The 19,739-nt window shown below is 40.1% G+C and overlaps 1 protein-coding gene across 1 annotated transcript in view; it reads right to left on the bottom strand.

The window, feature by feature from the left end:
* Nucleotides 1–1,862: 1,862 nt before the first annotated feature.
* Nucleotides 1,863–19,739, bottom strand: part of papss1 (3'-phosphoadenosine 5'-phosphosulfate synthase 1) — a 41,780-nt gene continuing 23,903 nt past the window's right edge. Inside the window, exons 8-12 of the mRNA XM_046876672.1 lie at nt 17,313–17,518; nt 11,628–11,763; nt 9,699–9,967; nt 8,895–9,124; nt 1,863–2,623 (exon numbers count right to left, since the gene is read on the bottom strand). Coding sequence (XP_046732628.1) covers nt 2,485–2,623; nt 8,895–9,124; nt 9,699–9,967; nt 11,628–11,763; nt 17,313–17,518 — 980 coding nt within the window. The 3' untranslated portion in view covers nt 1,863–2,484. The remainder of the gene's footprint in view (nt 2,624–8,894; nt 9,125–9,698; nt 9,968–11,627; nt 11,764–17,312; nt 17,519–19,739) is intronic.

Genomic DNA, 19,739 nt, shown 5'->3' with positions numbered 1-19,739 from the left:
AAAAGGGTTACAGATTAATGATTATTCCACATACAGAAATAAACTGACTAATAAAAAATGATAAGAGAAAAATCTAAAACACAAAAAAAAAAAAAAAAAAAAAAGATACGACTACAGGCTAAAACAACGATGAGAAATGTTTATCAAGACCCTTAATTTCTGTCAGATGTGTGTGTGTGTGTGTGTGTGTGTGTGTATACGGACATGTTTAATATGCAATAGACAAAACCCACCAGGAATTCGATCGACACAAGTCATTAATCCAGAGTTTGATCATCTTGACAGTCCATAGTAAGTGAATAACACGAAAATAAACCCCAGTTGATTTCAACATATAATATATTGACAAAAGTTTGTGGACACATGAGCAGAAGATTGCCTTTTTTCCCCCCAACATCCCATCCCACATTTGCTGTTAGAATAACCTCCACTCTTCTGGGAAGATGTTCCTCTAGATTTTGCTTCCTGTGAGATTTCATTCAGCCACATGGGTGTTAGTAAAGTCAGGTACTGATGGAGCTCCAGACCTGTTCCGTTCAGCATGACAACGCCCCTTGTGCACAAAGCAAGCTCTGTGAAGATATTCTGGTTTGGAGCAATGGGAGATCTTGAGTGGCCTGCTATAGAGCTCTGATCTCAACTCTACTGAACACTTTGTGAGATGAATGTGAACACTGACCGCACCCCAGACCTTCTTACCTCACCTACATCAGTATCTGAGTTTACTAACACCCAAATATCCATAAGCACACTCCAAAATCTAGAACATCTTCCCAGAAGAGTGGAGGGGATTAGAAGAGCAAATCTAGACTAAATGTAGAATGTGATGCTCAAAAAGCACATACCAATACTTATGACCAGGTGACCCAATACTTTTGGGAATAGTTACACCCACCATGAATTGAAAAATTAGCACTGGCAAACCTTTTAGTTAATTAACTCTACATCATTAAAGCCATTATTCCACAGCTTCATCATCTTGATCATCAGTTCATTGTAAGTGGATCAAATAAAGAGAGCTGATTTCAATATAAGAAACATTACATTATAGGGACAGAAGTATTGGGACACCTGACTTTCCCAGCCATATGTGATGCTTCCCCAAACACAAATCTCCACAAGCACAATCCAAAATCCAGTGGAACATCTTCCCAGAAGAGTGGAGGTGTTTGGAAACTCAAAATTGAATGCCTTGATAAGACGGGTTATAATTTCTCTTTGGAACTAAGAGGACCAAACATGTCCCAGCAGGAGCTCCATTAAAAAAACATGGTGTGGAAGAACTTGAGTGTCCTGCATAGAACCCTGGACGACACCCACAGGCCCCCTCATGCTCTGGGCGGAATAAGCACAAATCCTCCAAAATCTAGTAGAACGCCTTCCCAGAAGAGTCCACATTTGCACCAAAGTGGAACTAAATCCATTATGGGATATTCACCAAGCACATATGGCTGAGATAATCAGGTGCCGCCAAATTCTCAGTTAGTCCGCAGATGCCCGAAGCAAACACCATGCACCATGATGAAGTCATCTAACAAATAACCATGGTCCAGGAAATGGGTTTCGCCCTAATTTGTTTAAGCACCTAAGATTAGGGATGCATGGTTTCCGATCCCGGTATCAGGTATCTCTCGGGTGCTGTTCTCATTTACTCGTGAAATGCTCCGATAGCGACATCTGATACCGTGTGATGTAATCCCGGAGTGCGTTCTCGCGCTAATGAACAGCCGACGGGAAGTATTTCGCGATAAATTACAGCAATCAAAAAAAAAAAAAAAAAACAGGCTCTGTGAAAACATACGAGGGAGAACTAACGCTAGAGCGGCTTCCGGTAATCCGAGTAACTCGATCAAATCCCCATGTGGTGTTTAAACGGTATTACTTGGTTTTAATACAATAAAAGACGACCCGATCAGCGGGGCGAATCCGGTCATTAAAATTAGCTGTGAGCTGCTGTGAATTGCGATGCATCCCTACTTCAGGAAATATTACATTATATTAAGGCAAACTGGCAGATTAATCCATGATCTTATACAGACAGATTGGGAAATCTGGGATTTAAATTTACACAATAAATAAAGTTTTTTGTGGTGTAACTTTTACATTTTATGATCGGATCCTTATCCTGTTATAACCGTATAACAGCTCGATATTCTTTTTTTTTCCTCTTCTGGCAAAACATTTAAAAAAGGGTTTTAAAATGCGACCTGTTTCCATAAGTTAAGCGTAAAAAATGAAAAAATTAAACGAAATGAAATTTTTTTTTTTTAAATAAGAGAAAGAAAGAAAAGACAGTAACTAATTTTAAAAAAAAGAAAAGTGTTTTGTAAGCAACAAGATACTACTCAAAACATCACCTACTTATGCACAGCTGAACAGGTTTGAGTGGTCCCTGTGTTTGACCCTTACACACACTTTCTCTTTCTTTAGACTGTAACAGACTCGAGGGTCAGCCCTCCGCTCTCTCTTCATCCAGCTCCTGATTTATGCCTTCTCCAGGGATTTATAGTACTCCTTGAGAACAGTCCAAGCTTTCGGGGCCATGAAGCCGTCCGGCGGGTTCTCGCCCTCGCGTGCCATCTTCCTCATGCGCGTGCCTGAAATGAAGTCGTAGTCCTGGTGGCTGCAGGAAACAAGAGTGGAATAATGAATTAGAAACGTGGCGAAGTCCTCGCTTTTGGAATGGACACAATTTTTTTTTCGTGTATAAAACGACCCACAAATTTTCACCCCAGATATAAGAAATCAGTCAAACAATTTCAAACAATTTTAAACATAAACCTGTACACATTTTTATTTAGCAATAAAGCAACATTTACATACTAGTACTATCTCAGAATGCTCTGACGTTACCGGTCCCTGAGCATCTGCGTGCTGCCTACACGTGTTCCAATTGGTTCGTTCAGCATCAGCTGAAGTCAGTTACATAAGGCTTGTGATTGGAGGAAGCCTGTTTGCAGAAACAAGGTATGGGCAACTTTTCTTCTCAGCATTCTTACGTGTACAAGACGAAATTTTTAGTCTAATGATTTTAGAAAAACGTTTCGTCTTATACAATGAAAGAAAAGAAAAAACGGTATATTTACATACGGACCCGTCCGGAACCGTTTCGGTGCAAGGTTTTCGGTACGGTTCACGTGCGTACTGAAAGCGATCCTTTTTACGTACGGAACAGAGTTAAAACCCGAGTTCCCTCGTGAACATACTGTAAGTGGCGGACCACATGTTTTAGTCTCCACCTCGCACTTTAAGCACAGTGTCGGGGAAAAAACGATTCATACCGCACGTGCGCACGTGCGTGAACTCAGATTTGTTTCCGCGATTGCGTGAAAACGCAGCCACTTCCTGCCATTGCCGACGTTTCTTTTCCGACAGTTTAGGGATATGGATTCTTTCTCGTTTTATGTACAGCTTCAAGAATTCCTTTTCAAAGGAGAGAATCCTGACAATTCCGCATATCGAGGGAGTGAATGAATGAAGGACGCAATGAAGACATCTGGTAAAGTAGAACATTTAAGTAGAACATATCTTTAGAAAATGTTATATTAAATGTAACACACACACACACACACACACACACACACACACACACACACACACACACACACACACAATAATTTCTTCATTCAGAGAAATAGTGTTTGTTGTACACATCTGTATTACCCAAATAAGGTCTAACAAATGTCAACTAATAAACTGCTTTTAAGTCCATTTTATTTAATAAATTAAATTGGTGCCAATTTGATCAATTACTCAACTGAATCAATATAAAACAAAAGAAACAAAAAAAGTGTAGTGTGTTTTAATTGATTCTATTTCAATTTTTATTTCTTTTATTTTAAGGTCACTCAGGAAGGCGTCCAATAATATCGGCATTTTCACGTCCGTTGATTGGACGGTCGGAGAGCGCACTAGTCAGAGCTCGCACACCGTATCTGCACAAAAAACTACAAGAACGCTTACAAGACAGACTTTTCAAGAACGGTTGGACATCGTGAGAAAAGATCAGCCCAAACAGTTCAAAACGTTTAAGCTTTTATACACACAATCTGCCTTCATGTTACAGGATGACGTATGCGGGCGGTGCAGCTGTGGCTATGAGATACCCGACTGTGATACGGCGCTCTGTTATACTGTGTTTCTCTAGAATATTGATGGATTCTATAGCAGTGGTGCCATAATAATGGTATTTAGAGGTGGATTGTTCAGCCAGGACACACTGAAGGTTCTAGGTGTGAAGTTTTACATATATTTTATTTACTGTAGATTTAAAATGTACTATTTTCCAGATGTACTATTTTCCATATATATATATATATATATATATATATATATATATATATATATATATATATATATATATATATATATATATATATTACACACTGAAAATTCATGAAATCAAAGTTTCTCGAATTGAAAATACTCGGATGAAGTCCAGACACAAAACGCACGAAGCAAAAACCTTCAGTATCCAAGCCAAAACCTTTAGTATCCAATCTTTCAGAGATTCGATACGAAAAAATTGTGAAACATCCGAGCTTGCCACTAGATCTACAACATCTGGTCTGTAGCAATGAACAGTGATTTGTGCAATACCAGATATCAGGTAAGAAAACAGTGTCAAATCTGATCTGACACCAAAACCCTGCACCAGATTCATATATTGTAAATATGGAAGGAACCTTACACCATTTCTAACATTGACGGAACTCAAAGTCGTCCAGGAACCAAATCAGTCCGGACTTGCAAAAATAAATCAGCAAAGCGTAAAGCGAGATCTCTAAACACCATTTAAATACACTTTCTCCTTTTAAACAAACGCTACAAAGAAATAAACAGAGGTTCAGATATCTGATAAATAACCCAATCCCAGTGTAAACAAAATCTCCTGCGGCATCCGTGCTGAACCGAGCAAGTGAATAAGATGTGTGTGAAAAGAATGGAGATTGTAAGATTTGCAAAACGACGTTAAAAACACAAACACCGCGCCGTGTGCTCCTTCTGTACCGGAGTTTCGTGCACTTTCTCCCCCCGTTTGTTAGAACATGGTTTTGTTTCGCCCTGATGTCATCTGTCCACGCGAGCGGAGCGTTTCATACGGCTATGTAGTGGGAAATATTCGAGTTGCTGGGAAAAGGACACGAAGCTCGGGACACGAACCAGTGTTGTGTAAACTCGGGCACGGATTTCACTGCTCTGAAACACAATCTTCTATTTATTTCGTTTCTTCCATGTTTACGAACGTGCATCGCAAATTAATTCGGTTTGGGATGACCTGCAGGCCGTGTTGGATATTGTAGCTGTGTAGCTCCAAAATATTTACACCGATACGGTTGCGTGGCTCCCAGAACGAGCAATCTAGCTCACGCTTTACCCGGAACAAAGCCTGAACGAATAGGAAAAGGAACAAAGCGGCACGGAGAAAACGTCCCCAAATCTGCATCCAGAGCGAGTGTGAAATTGACCCGATCACACCGACGGACTCGAACAAGACTCGAATCGTTACTCACGGCACTTAAAACCGCTAGTGAGCGAGAAGTATCGCGCGTAAACTCGAACGTACAGTAAAATGAGAAACATCTTGGCCTCGAGGAGTCTTTAAGGGAGATCGCGAAGCAATTAAGCATAGCATCCGTGCTGGTCTCGGATTCGGGCCGGCCCAGCGCCGCCGCACTTCAAGAACAGACAGAGCGCCATAAATTTGCAAAGGCGCCAAGCGGGGCCCTTTGAAATTCAGATGGGGCACTTCTCTCGTCGCAACCCCCCTCCCCCCTCCCTAATCACTCCCTCACTCCAGGATGGAAGACAGAGCAAAGGAGGAGAAGGAGGGAGACGGGAATGTCAAGCCAAGTCCAGTGAGTGATGGATCTGGTTTGAAACCCACGAGTCATCCTTCACAATCTGTACACACAGAGATTAGGATGGATGGTCGGTTGTTTATTTATATTTAAAAAAAAAAACTAACCCAAATTTAACCCAAATGTAAAAATGCAGGAAAGAAATAGATAAAAAAAATTTTTTTAAATATATTATATATATATATATATATATATATATATATATATTTTTATTTTTTTTCTCCTCAAGGCTCATGAATTGACATGTAAAAGGTCAAATCAGTCTGAAGTAAAGCGAATGGTTCTACCAGGGGGAAAAAAAAAAAAACTGTTTCTGATAAAATTTACAGTTTCCTGAGGATTCCTTTTTTTATTACCTTAAAAAGCTGACCTTTAAGGTGTCTCCTTTATCGCTATAGCAAGGAGTCATAAAAGTGGTTTCAGTTGAAGCCCTCACAAAAAAAAATGCTTGTACCTCATAGAAACTGGGAAACGATATTGAGAAATGATTTTTGAAATCGATCAAATTACATTTCTACTATTAAACCTTTATGCATAAAAAAATTATTTTTAATTAATTTAAAATTAATAATTTGGAATATTCACGGGTTCTCGTTTGGAACCTAACAGACAGCAAGTTGCGGATTATCTTAAAATTCGTGAGGGGACTGAATGTTCAGGAATGTTCGGAAAAACATTTTAAACTATGTATTTGTTAACTATGTATTTTTTAACACATTTGGTTAAATATTACTAAAGTAAAAGTGCTCCCTTTAATCTTTCACTTGAGTAAAAGAACAAAAGCATTTGACTTTATGTGAAAAGACTCTAATGTTAATTTAAGCACAACGGCACATCTATTAATAGAATGATAATGAATCAAACACTGATTGGTATTGATTAAAATTATCAGGAGCCTGAAACCTTTTTTTCAACTACTTCTTTAAAATAATAATAATAAATATAACTAATTTAAATTTTATTTAATAATTATTTATCACCAGCAGCAATCAAAACTCAATCATAAATCAAATGTATTTGAGTAAAAAGAAACATATTTGACTTTTAAAAAGTCAAGTTAAAGTCTCCCCAAATGGAAATACTTGAGTAAAGGACAGAAACATGAAAAATCTACTTAAGTACAGTAACGAATTAGATTTACTTCGTAACTCTCCACCACTGGTTGTTTTTTTTTCTCCATGTTTAAAAGCCTGAAAAAGAGAAATGTTTGGAAATGTGTATTTGTGCGAGCCCGGGATGGACATCTTCATGTGATAGCTTGTCAGAACATGTACATTTGAGAAGGATGACCTAGCATTCCCGAGCAGCGCACGTCAAACATCAAAGGCCGAGAGCTTTTGGCGGATTGAGACATGTGACTGTTGTGTTTCCAAAGTGTTCAGATGGGACGGACGATTAGAACTGCGCCTAATTTCTTACAGTTGTGCCAATATAGAATCAAACTCATTTAGGTCAGAAATATCTTCTGTCGCACTTTGATTCGGTGAACGTCGCGCCGTCGTTCTCGCGCGTCCTCCGTTTCACGATGCAGTCGGCGGGGTGCCTGGCACGGGAAGGCATCTGACTTAATAGTGAAAAACGCCATTAATTACCCGCCGCGATTTCTGTTAGTCATCGTCCGCAGTGCGCGTAAGGAGTGCCGTAATTAGGGGCAGCTCTGATTCCTGAAGGACTTCAAAGTAGCCTAGGAAGGTTTCCTGTTATTCTTGGCGCTACAATTGGCCGTAAATAAATGAAGAGGCCAAACACACATGGGAGGCATGCCGGGAATTAAAAGCGAGATCCAGTTTCGGACGGCAAAAGGAAAACCGCACGGATCGCCTCCTTCGGTTGGTTGAAGATCAGACTTCTACAAATCTCTTATGACAATCCATTTGGAGTACGTACATAAAGTGGACAATTACATCCATGTGCTATGATGCAGAGACTTAAAAGAGCAGGTTGTCATATTAAAGTCTTCTTTTGTCTAAAATTGTAATGGAAACATCTAGAAAACGTCCGTCCCCCCAACAAGGGGGATGCGGTTCAGATTGGGGCAGAGCAAATGCAAACGTTTTTTGTGGACACTCGACCATTCCACATTTAGTCCCTATTTGCTCTTATAATAACTAGGACTCATCTGGGAAGATGTTCCACTAGATTTTTGGGGTGTGCTTGTGGAGATCTGTGATAATTCAGCCACATAGGTGTTAGAAAAGTCAGGCACTGATGTGAACGAGGTGAGGAGGCCTGAGGTGCTGTGTGCGTTCCATTTCAACCCAAAGGCGTTCAGTAGCATTGAGCTCTGAGGTCTATAGAAGGCCGCTCAAGACCTTCCACTCCAACCAATCTAAACCATATCTTCATGGAGCTGGCTTTGGGCACGCTGTCGTCAAAGCAAAATGTAATGCCACCGAATCCAAAGACATCCGATACAATGGTTTTGGAGAAGATCCAAATGCAGAAAATCCTAATCCTAATCTGAGGTATTTTAATTATTATAGGTCCAAAAACATGGAAAAACAACCCCATATTAGCTCAATAAGCAAATTCCTTTCCACAATCACACCAGGGAAGGTTGATCCTAACACGTGTTTCGTCCAACTTTTGAAACGAGCCACCGCGACTTTAGTTCATGCTGAATGCATTTGGAGAAAACTGCTATCTGCCCTCTTCCACATCCACAATCTTACAAATGCACATGATTGGTTGGCACCTCTGTAAATGACTGCGCAAGTGCGAAGAAAGCTTGTTTGTTTTTGTTGAGACATCTGTGACATCATCGGGATTCTAACTCCATGTGTTACACATTCAGCTGTCAAATTGATGCTATTATTTTCGGGAGGGGGAAAAAAATGGCATACTGAAACAATCAGGCGGCTTATTGATTTACTGATCACTAAATGCATTGCGATATATTAGTAAAGCTGCAACAAGGGCACGTTTAAAGAACGAAGGCCTGCATTCATTTCAACCAAACATTTTGTTTCATGTGTCCCGAAAGCTCCATAACTAAGTCTTCTGAAAACACAATAAGATAATTAGCAAACTAACTTTTTGGAGTCATAAAAGTCCATGGCCTTCTTGACTTTGTTGTAGGCCGCCACTCTGAAAGGCACAATTTCCAGAGAGATGAGGCCGGGTGCCATCGTGAGGACCTTGGCGCCGTGAGAAGGGTCGTACAGGTCCTTGCCTGTGTGTGGGTGAGGCATGCCAGCTGGGTCTCGGCCTACGATATAGAAGTTGGCACCGGCTACCATTCGGGCTCTGCAGTGCCACTGCACCTGAGGAGAAAAAAGTCCAGGAAAATGACGTCAAGAAAGATGTTATATATACATTTTACACTATTACATACTTAAGTCCAATGGCTTAACCACTAAGCTACAACCTCCACACAGATCCACTAAAAACACGAAGTGCTGCCAGAAAGACACCCTGGAAACACCTTTAGATACGCTGTAGAGGGAGCAGGCAGATCCCTCAATCAAGTATCTCATGCTGAGTGTAACGGCAGCTTCCTGTGGGCTCTTTCGGAGCTCAAGAGTCATGTCTGCTCCCAATAAAGCCCTCACATGTCCCCAGCCAAATGATTAAAGGACCGTGCACTTAAAAACCTTCCTTCAGTGACAATTGAGGCTCTCTGGCTGAAGTGTGTGTGGGGGGGCCACTGAGGAATATGGAAAAGCTGGTTGTGTTTAAAGGTAGTGTAGAGGGAGAAAGATGGAATGGCACCAATCATGTGCTCAGCGGCTCTGCGCTTCACGATGACGTCGAAGCGAACAGCAGCACGCTACAAAGAGTGTAAGGAGTTCCTAACTGCACCTTCCACCCCTCATTGCTGGCTGTTACGTTTCTCACCTCGGTGGGTCCAGCGTACATCATGGGCGAGGGGAAGATGGCCACTACGGTGGAGTCGGGGTCTAGAAGGCCCTCCTCCAGCACGGCCGCATGCTGCCTCATGCGCCACGGCAGCGGCACGTCGTCGTCTTTGGTCCAGCCGCCCAGCGGGTGCAGGAGCAACACGGGCCTTCGATAGCCGCGATCCATCAGGCGTCTGCGTGTGTCCTGCATCAGCAACGCGTGGCCGTTATGGACTGGGTTCCTCAGCTGGAAGGCAAATACTGCATCTGAGAGAGGAAGAGAAGCGATACGGAGAATGTTATGTTCATGGGGTAAAAGTTAATAAGAACTGGGTGATATGGAAATCCAGGGTTTCTACCAGTTTTTTTTTTTTCATTTCAAAATTCCACACTTTTCCAGACTCACAACGTAACAATGCGACGTAACAAACAATATTTTGAGAGTCTGCTCCTAACCCTATGGAAAAACACCTTTTGGTTGTGTCCACACTAATTTTACACTCGTTTGAAAACACATTTTTCTCTCTGTTTTGGCCTTCGCTATCCTCCATATTAATCCAGACCTGGAAATGATTCGAATCAAATTTCCATACTTTTCCAAAATGCATAGGAACTCAAAAATAATTTCAGTCATGATCGCATAGTGGAAAACCGTCTCTCTGAGTAATCAACACTGGGTCGTTCTTCTTCTACAGTTTACTATTGGACACCAGGACTTTTGTAACACTTGGATGGACGTTGGGAACAAAAGGATCAATCTAAAACTAAAAAAATATTTTTGTGGTGGCTTTTTTCCTAACAGTCAGGTTCTAATTAAGCAACATTACATCAAATCATTGCCATATGCAACTAATACAAGTGCAAATGAGCAAAACCAGCCAAAGCTTTATAATTCAATAGCACAAGAAGCACCACTAGCTGCACCACGCTCCATCCAATCCTCAACCACTGCTCGAATGGTCCCACCATCTCTCAGGGGATGAGGAAAGCATGTGTCTAGACTATTCTCAGTACTGGCATCGAGGGGGTGAAACAAACTTCCACTTGATGAGTCTCTAGCACTCTTTAAATGTCATCTATACACCTAGATCACGAGTCCCTGAACTTATTTCTGTGAAGGCACCATAATTTGTCCTGTCTGTAATTTCTACAATTTTAAATGTATTTATTAGGCCTTCTAATACTGGATTAGTTTGATATTTTGTTATGAACTGTACAGACAAATTAACATGACTTTTAAAAAGATATGTAGCCTATTAAAAGAGCATTATAACAATCATAATGACATTTTGTCATATTCATTGCTATTGAAATCAAAACATTTACTTATGCATATGGTTGGTGGGTGAATCCAACAAATAATTAGAATATGCTAATAACTAGAGGTTATGCGATTTTACCAATACCGATAGCAAGGTTGGATCAAAAAGAACAAAAAGAAAAAACAATACTGACTCATTACAATGTGCTAAATATGAATATATTTGTTAATAAATCTATATAATTACCAAATTGTAAATACATATAATATAGCGCTCTCCATGCAGCGTGCAGACTCGCGTGTAAAAACGAACAGCACAGTGATTCACCTCTAGAGGTCGCTCTTGTAATGACAGCGGACCGGTAGCCAAGACAATGGTATGGATTTTTGCCTTGACCTCTATTAATAACTAAGGGACATTTTTGTTTAATACATATATGACATCAGTGAAAGATATATTTCAAATTTAAAAAATATATTTTGTTGCACGGATGGTATTTATAGTCTCATGGTCTGTGTCCTAGTGAGCCAGCATCAGAATGTATTCATTAGTAGTGACCTCAAAGCCCTGAATAAGGGAACGTCTGCCGAATGCTGTACATGTAAATTAGGCATTGTGACTAGGAATATTATCTACAGCAAATGTAAAATATTACTAGTTGTTACCTGCGTTCAGTTCTTTAAACTTCTGTTTGAGTTCATTGGGGGTGAGGCGGTAGGTGTCCAGGCCGTCGTTCCAGTAGATCCGATCCAGCACCTGCAGATCTCCTCCCACAAGCCAGTCGCCACTCTCCATGACCATCTAAACCAACACACACACACACTGATCAGCAAAGTCCATGACACTGACCTTCCCAAAACATGTGCACACAAACTCGCAGATATAACGGAAGACAAATGCCATCGACGTTTGATTCCAAAGCACAAGAACCCACCAGATACCAATAAGAACCCACCAATAAACTTGGAAAAAGTGATGGAAGTGTGTTATATTAACACCATTTGTTTTCACACATTCAACACGAGCTCATGTTCTTTCCAGCCCTCTTTTTCTTACGCCTTCCAACTTTTAGGGCTTCTACGCTCATGGCGAATACCAGGTTCAGTTATACAAATATAAAACTAAAGATTTTAAGATTTTTTTCTAAAAACCTTAAGACTAAAATTTGGATTAACTTCATTAGAAACCTTGTGTAAATAACCGGATCCCAGTGATTATTGAGACTTCTTTTCCAACATTGAGACTTATTTCATGTTGTTTAAGCACTTATGTCATCAAAGCCCTGACTAAAATGGGAGTGGTAGCTCAGTGGTTAAGGCGCTGGATTACTGATCGGAAGGTCAGGGGTTCAAGCCCCGGTATCGCTAAGCTGCCACTCTTGGGCCCTTGAGCAAGGCCCTTAACCCTCTGTGCTCCAGGGGCGCCGTATCATGGCTGACCCTGCACTCTGACCCCAGTTTCCAATATGCGAAGAACAAAACATTTCACTGTGCTGTAATGTATATGTGACAAATAAAGGCTATTCTAAACTAAGGATTGGGATTCCATGAATGCTATGCTTTGTGATCATTCTACATTATTCAATTAAGCACTTAAAAGGTGTCTAATCAAATCAAGGGTAAAATATGAGGAAAATTGGCTTCTTTTTGAGGAAGAACCGAAGAGTAGAAGTCATTTGCATCATTAACAGGGATTCGGCAGGTTTCCCAGTCGAATTTAAGACTCATTTAAACCTTTTTAAAAGCATTAAGAATGAAATTTAAGACCTACTGTAAAAACACACACACATACGTTATTAGCGACTGGCCTTGACCAAGCATCGCTAAACTTCCACATCGCTGAAAGCTAAAATCCGATTTAAAATCCAGGTTAGATTTGCGCAAACACGAAAGCCGACTGGCTGTTGCGAATCGGTTTTGTTTGTAATACAACGAATTATATTTGGACTAGCGAAAGGAACTACGACAAACGAAACGAACGAACGAACAAAAAGTGCTGCATAAGCATTTCGATGAGCATTAGAGGTAGCGTTACATGGATGTAAAAAAAAAAAATTTTTTTAATTAATTAATACCTGTTTAAAATTAGAACGGTGAATTTGAGACTTCATGGCCTAAAATTCAGATTTTTTTAAGTTTACTTTTCAAGATACTGCAGAAACCCTGATCGGTGACGCCGAACCTTTACGGGACGCTGATGAAAAGTGCGCTTGTGAGAGGAATCCACCAGAAAAACCACATGGAAGCCACATGATTATTTCCTTATTAGGTAGAAAAACCATCACCCAGAAGAGGGAAGGAATGAAGTACAAATACTTTGTTACTGTACTTAAGTAGATTTTTCTGGTATCAGTTCTTTACTTCACTATTTACTACATTTTGAACACAAATATCTGTAATTTCTACTTCTAGCATTTTAAATCCAGGATCGTTACTTTCGTTTTAATCTATTTGGTGACACGATCAATATTTTTCTTCTCATGGCACGTCGTTTTCAGCACTTCAACCGATTTCCAGTCATTGCGCAGCTTTTTCAACCTACCACTGGTGTATCATTTCCTGTCTCCCACACACCACAGACGTAGACTAGTTTACAAAGCAAACAACAAGCGCAGCAAAAGGCAACAAGACGTCTGGGGTTCACGTGGATGAGACAGAGGGAGTCAGTGATGTAATCATGATTGAGAACAGAGACATTCCTGATCATCATCATCATCTTTTCTCTGCTTGTGTTCTATATGGTGGATGTTCAGCCTGAATACATTCATAAGATACCAACATTTTAAATGATTTTGTATTAATAAATTAATCTCTACTTCTACTTGAGTGAAGGATGTGCGTACTTTTACTGCCATCACCAGACTTTCACAGTAAATCTGTTTAGCGCTCTCTTTTTGGTTGCAGACAAACACTACAGACCTAAAACCTATAATATAATTAATAACCTGAATAAATCGGTTTTTATTGTACTTCTTCTACATGTTTGTCTCCTCCTGTAGTTTAGATCTCCCATGTCTCTGCGCATTATACAGCTGGTAGAGCTTCTGCAGGACAGTCTTTTCAGTAGGTCTGCTTTTCCTTGACGTCTCAGGCTCAGGAACCTTTGGCACGCTGCTGCTTCATTCCCTGTCGGTCACACAAGCAATGGGAATAAACAGGAAAAGTGGATTTACCACATGCAATTGAACCCAGGTTATCCAGTCCTAATCCTGCTGACAGACACGCTTCAGCCAGGGGAATTCACCCCCCCGCGCACGCGCAGCAGCGGCGGTGTCAACCAGATCTGAGGCTTGCCTAAGACTAAGGCGGGTACACATTCCTCTGCCAGACCACATAACCGTGATTCAGCTCAACCGCAGCTTATTAAACACCCTGCCAAACATTAGAACTACAATAGGCACTAATTTCATTTCGGGATATTAACAAACGATCGCTTTCGTTTAAATAAAACGAGAGGCAGGCAGTCAGTCCCGAGGCCCCGCCCTCTCCGTGCCAACAAGAAAAATTCTCCCTTCTCAGGCACATAAATGACCTCCCTTCCCTAAAGCCAAGCCCCCTGAGACTACAAATCAATATTACTTTATACCATACAAATCTCACTGGTCATGTGACTGGTCCTGAAGCTTTCGATTTGCCCTGAGCCCGCTGTTGTGGTTAAGGGACGTGCTCAAGGGCCCAAGAGTGGCAGGGATTTGAACTCATGCCCTTCGGATCCAATGAACCACTAATCTTCCTCTTCCCCTCAGCATTCGGGAAGGTGAGAGGGGTGGAAGCGGAGGAGAGGAGGATCTGGCTTAGCCCTGTGTAAACAGAATGCTGAGCGAGCATTTCCAAAGCAAAACAGATACGCGAGACGTCGGAAGGTAAGGGATAAGAGGATTACGAGTGTAGGAGCCGAGGAGGAGGGCACGGCGGGTACGCCTCCTGACAGAATGAAAACGATCTTTACAGAAGCGTGTTATTACCGGCTAGGGCAAGTTCGACTGTAAATATGACGATGGAGCAGAGTCGAGAGAACGACTTTCATAGTTGGGCCTGGAGCGGGGTCATGTCCCCAAACATCACAGGAGTCTTCATAGATAATACGTAATAACCATCTACAGAGGAAAACGCTCGATGGGGGGGCACTGTTTACGGAAAAATATGACTTTTACCTCATTTCCAAAAACAATAATGTCCTTGTTATTTCATTTCCTGCCTTCTCTACTTTGTATATGTATATTTATATATATATATATACACACACACACACACACACACACACACACACACACACACACAGACAATATATATATATATGTGTGTGTGTGTGTGTGTGTGTGTGTGTGTGTGTGTGTGTGTGTGTATTTGGTTTTTTTTTGTATATGAAAATGTGTATGTATATGTGCAGCTGAAATTAAATATAATAATATAATTATGGGCAAGAACATTTGGCCGTTTGGTCCTTCTTTTTTTATTGAAATTGTTATACTATGTAAAATATCAATAAAAAGACTGAACAAAATCAATAAGGTACTGTTTTATTCCTCGTACAACACAACAGTTCGCCGATGATGACGGATCCGTGCTGTACCACGTTGTATTTTTTTATTTTTTACATTTAATTTTGTGCTACAGCCATGAATCAGGGTTTATTTTCCCCCGACTTACATTATGGCAAATATATAACTAATCATGTTAATAAAATACAGGAAGGCAGAAAGTTGTCACGTCACGAGGTTTTTACTCAAGTGCTGAATAAATGTGCAACTTGTGAAAAACTTCAAAACTTTAATAACCTTTCTGGAGTTTCTGCCCTAGAACACTAAACCTTTCAACCAATCAGAATGGAGAATTTGACAGCACCAATAATGCAATATGAACTGCACCTTTATTCAGTCCAGAGGGACAAACTAAAGCAAAGGTGGGTGTGTGTGTGTGTGTGTGTGTGTGTGTGTGTGTGTGTGTGTGTGTGTGTCCGTCCTATGATTGTAGCCTTGTCCAAAGCAAATCTAGTCTTCTGCTGCTTTTATGTGACACACATTATATATGGACAAAAGCAGTGGGACACCTGATTTTTTTCAGCCTTCTCCAAACTGTTACCACAAAATTGGAAGCACACAAAAGTATCGGATGTCTCTGGATTCATAAACATTACATTCTCCTTTCACTTAAACTAGGAGACACGAACCTGTTCCAGCATGACAACACCCCAATGCCCAAATTCAGCTCCATGAAGATATGCATTAAATGGTTTGGAGTGAAAGGAACACCTGGGATAAAATTGGAACATTGATTAAACCCCAGAGTGTAGTGGAGGTTATAATAACGGCAAATGGAGACAAATTGTGGAATGGGATCTTCAAAAACCACCTATGGACCTTATGCTCAGGCGTTATCGTTTGGCACTGCTCAACTGGTACCACCTTCTCTCAGGGGAAGAGGTAAGTGTACTTCAAGGCTCTTCTCAGTTCTGGCACAAAGGTGGTAGAATGAACGTCCCCTAAAAGCCCAAACAGCGGAGTCATTGGCCATCTTCAAGCGGCGGGTGAAGACCTTCCTCTTCCTGAAATCCTTAAACTAGCACTTTTCCAGACCGTTGATCTAGACTAGGCTTAAAGTTTAGGAACAGATAAACATCAGCTGTTTTCCCCTCATCTTCAGTTTTCCATTGTAGATAAACCTGTAGATAAATCTGTAGCCTTGAATTCTTGTTCATGGCTTACAAAAGTAAATCCTGAGATGTTTTTTTGCTTCTGTAGCCCATCTGCCTCAAGGTAGTGCATTCTGAGTTGCTTTTCTGCTCAGTATATGTGTAAAGAGTAGTTATTTGGTCGTTCATATACGACCTTCTAGGACATCTCTCATCAAATGTTTTCACCTGCAAAACTGCTGCTCACCAATTGTTTTTCATGTGGGTGAAAATCCCTAAAATGCACCAGGAAACACTCAAAAGCAGCCCATCTGGCACTGCGAGCCACACCGCCGTCTCCCAGATCGCGTTTCTCCCTCGTTCTGAGGTTTATGTGAACTATGATTAACTGAAGCTCTTGAGCTGGATCTGCATAATTTTAGGCAACGTACTGCGGCCACATGATTGACTGACTGAATAATTGCACGAATGAGCTGGCGTGAAGGTATCACTGTTACACTGCGAGCGTATAGCCAAAATATATATTACACAACCTACTCTAGAGTACTTTTATTACCTGTGCAACGATTTAGCAATTACTACTGTATACATTTCCTCACTTTGTGTCCCATGATTCTGATGCGTCGCTTTGGTTAGCGGATCGTGTCAAAGGACATTTCATAGTGTGAAATCATCATCATCATGAGATCTAAAGCGCTGCTGCTGTGAACCCTCCTGACCTTGATATAGGGGTGGTCCCTGCAGGTGGTTCCCCACTGGCGCGCACATCGCTCCTCCTTGCGGTGCTCGTAGAACTCGGGGTTGCGCAGGATGGCAACGCGGCGGCCGCAGTAGACCAGCGCCAGTGCCGTGCAGCCGTCTAGACGCTCCTTGTCTACGCTCGAGACGGGCAGGACCACCGGCACGGACAAGTTAATAACTCCTCCTGTGGAAAGAGGGGAAAGGTCAAGCGCTTGCCTCATATATCAGCGACTCATGGCAAGCTTCGGGGATGTGCAAAAAAAAAAAAAAAAAAAACAAGCCCCAAGAGGCAAAAGGTAAAGGTATAGTTACAGATATACAGTGAAAGGGATATCAGAAGGAAGGTGGCTGGAGAGGAAAATCTACATGAGGACTGACTGTGAAAGCTATGTGAGTTTGTGTGAAATGCTGCAATGCTGATAATTGTACAGAAACACACAAACTATATATTTATTTATATACAGACACAAATTATTTATATATATATATATATATATTTATGGTGTTTTAGCCTGTTTACACTTTCAGATGAGAGTGCGGCTGATAAAAATATTCTTGTAAATCTTTTTCTTGTAAAAAATTCCGTAAAGCTGCTTTGAGACAATGTCCGTTGTGAAATGCGCAATAGAAATAAACTTGACTTTTAATTTATGGTGTTTTAAATGACCAAACTTTTGCTTGCTATGTTTCCACATGGACGCTTTTAATAATTTATATATATATATATATATATATATATATATATATATATATATATATATATATATATATATATATATATACATACACACACTATATACTATGTATATATTCAGTACAGACCAAAAGTTTGGACACACCTCATTCAAAGGGTTTTCTTTATTTTCATGACTATGAAAATTGTAGAGTCACACTGAAGGCATCAAAACTATGAATTAACACACGTGGAATTATATACATAACAAAAAGTGAACTGAAAATATGTCATATTGTAGGTTCTTCAAAGTGAGCATCAAGAGAATGCAAAGCAGTAATCTAAGCAAAAGGTGCCTACGTTGAAGAACCTACAATATGACATATTTTCAGTTGTTTCACACTTTTTTGTTATGTATATAATTCCACATGTGTTAATTCATAGTTTTGATGCCTTCAGTGTGACTCTACAATTTTCATAGTCATGAAAATAAAGAAAACTCTTTGAATGAGAAGGTGTGTACTGTGTTGGTCTGTACTGTATATATATATATATATATATATATATATATATATATATATATATATATATATATATATATATAAAATTATTAAAAGCGTCCATGTGGAAACATAGCAAGCAAAAGTTTGGTCATTTAAAACACTATAAATTAAAAGTCAAGTCAAGTTTATTTCTATTGCGCATTTCACAACGGACATTGTCTCAAAGCAGCTTTACGGAATTTTTTACAAGAAAAAGATTTACAAGAATATTTTTATCAGCCGCACTCTCATCTGAAAGTGTAAACAGGCTTGTGTGAGTAAATTGCTCAGTGCAAAGAAATAGAAGTAATTAGGAAACATGGTATTTCTATGTTCTTATTTTCATGTGTCTAATGGACATGAACAGATTTTATTTAAACATCTACGACCTCTGAAACATGTCTAGTTTTCATGCTCTATGTTGAGTTCGGGTTTACTAATAATAAACATACATTTGGATAAAACATTTATATATTTGTTCATGCTCATGTTGACCAGAGTATTAAAAACTTGAATTATTACATTCATTATTACATTTTATACTTCATAATTTATATATATTTTTTGTATTTCATATATTTTTTTTAATCTTCTATGTCTATTTACATTTCTTCAGTATTGGACATCCATAAAAACCACATGTTGTACTCTGTATGAATGCGTATTTGACAAATAAAAGTTGTTTTAATTTATCAATTTTTACACCTTGAATAAATAAATGTAAACTGGAGATCTTTTTTAAAAAAAAAACGGCCCCCAGAATCCCTGTACTCTGTGGTACTGCTTCAAAAAACGAGCTAAAGCAGCTGGTTCCTATAAGACTAAAAGGCGCTGCGCATCCAGGCACTGGCCAACCACCTCACACACACACACACACACACACACACACTCGCAAACACGTTCCTCTTCCACTCATCCTAGCTTTTCCAAAAAGCTCAGGCTGAAATCCAACATCGCAAGCAAGGAACAATCAATCTTATGAAGCTGGAGGTTTTAGAAAGCAGGAAAAGCGATCGAAAAAATAAGCAGAAAACTAAAGAAGGCAGTCGTTGACAGAGTGATGGACAAGTAGGACAAAAGGTCCAGGCTGCCTTTGTGCTACTGTGCAACGGGGATAAGAAATAACAGTAACCTGGCTTCATAGAGCATTCATTAGTATAATGACTAGAAAGGTTATTGGCAAAAAGAAA

This window comes from Silurus meridionalis, chromosome 2, assembly GCF_014805685.1.
Source record: "Silurus meridionalis isolate SWU-2019-XX chromosome 2, ASM1480568v1, whole genome shotgun sequence".
NCBI lineage: Eukaryota > Metazoa > Chordata > Actinopteri > Siluriformes > Siluridae > Silurus > Silurus meridionalis.
This window is presented reverse-complemented; position numbering and strand designations above follow the sequence as displayed.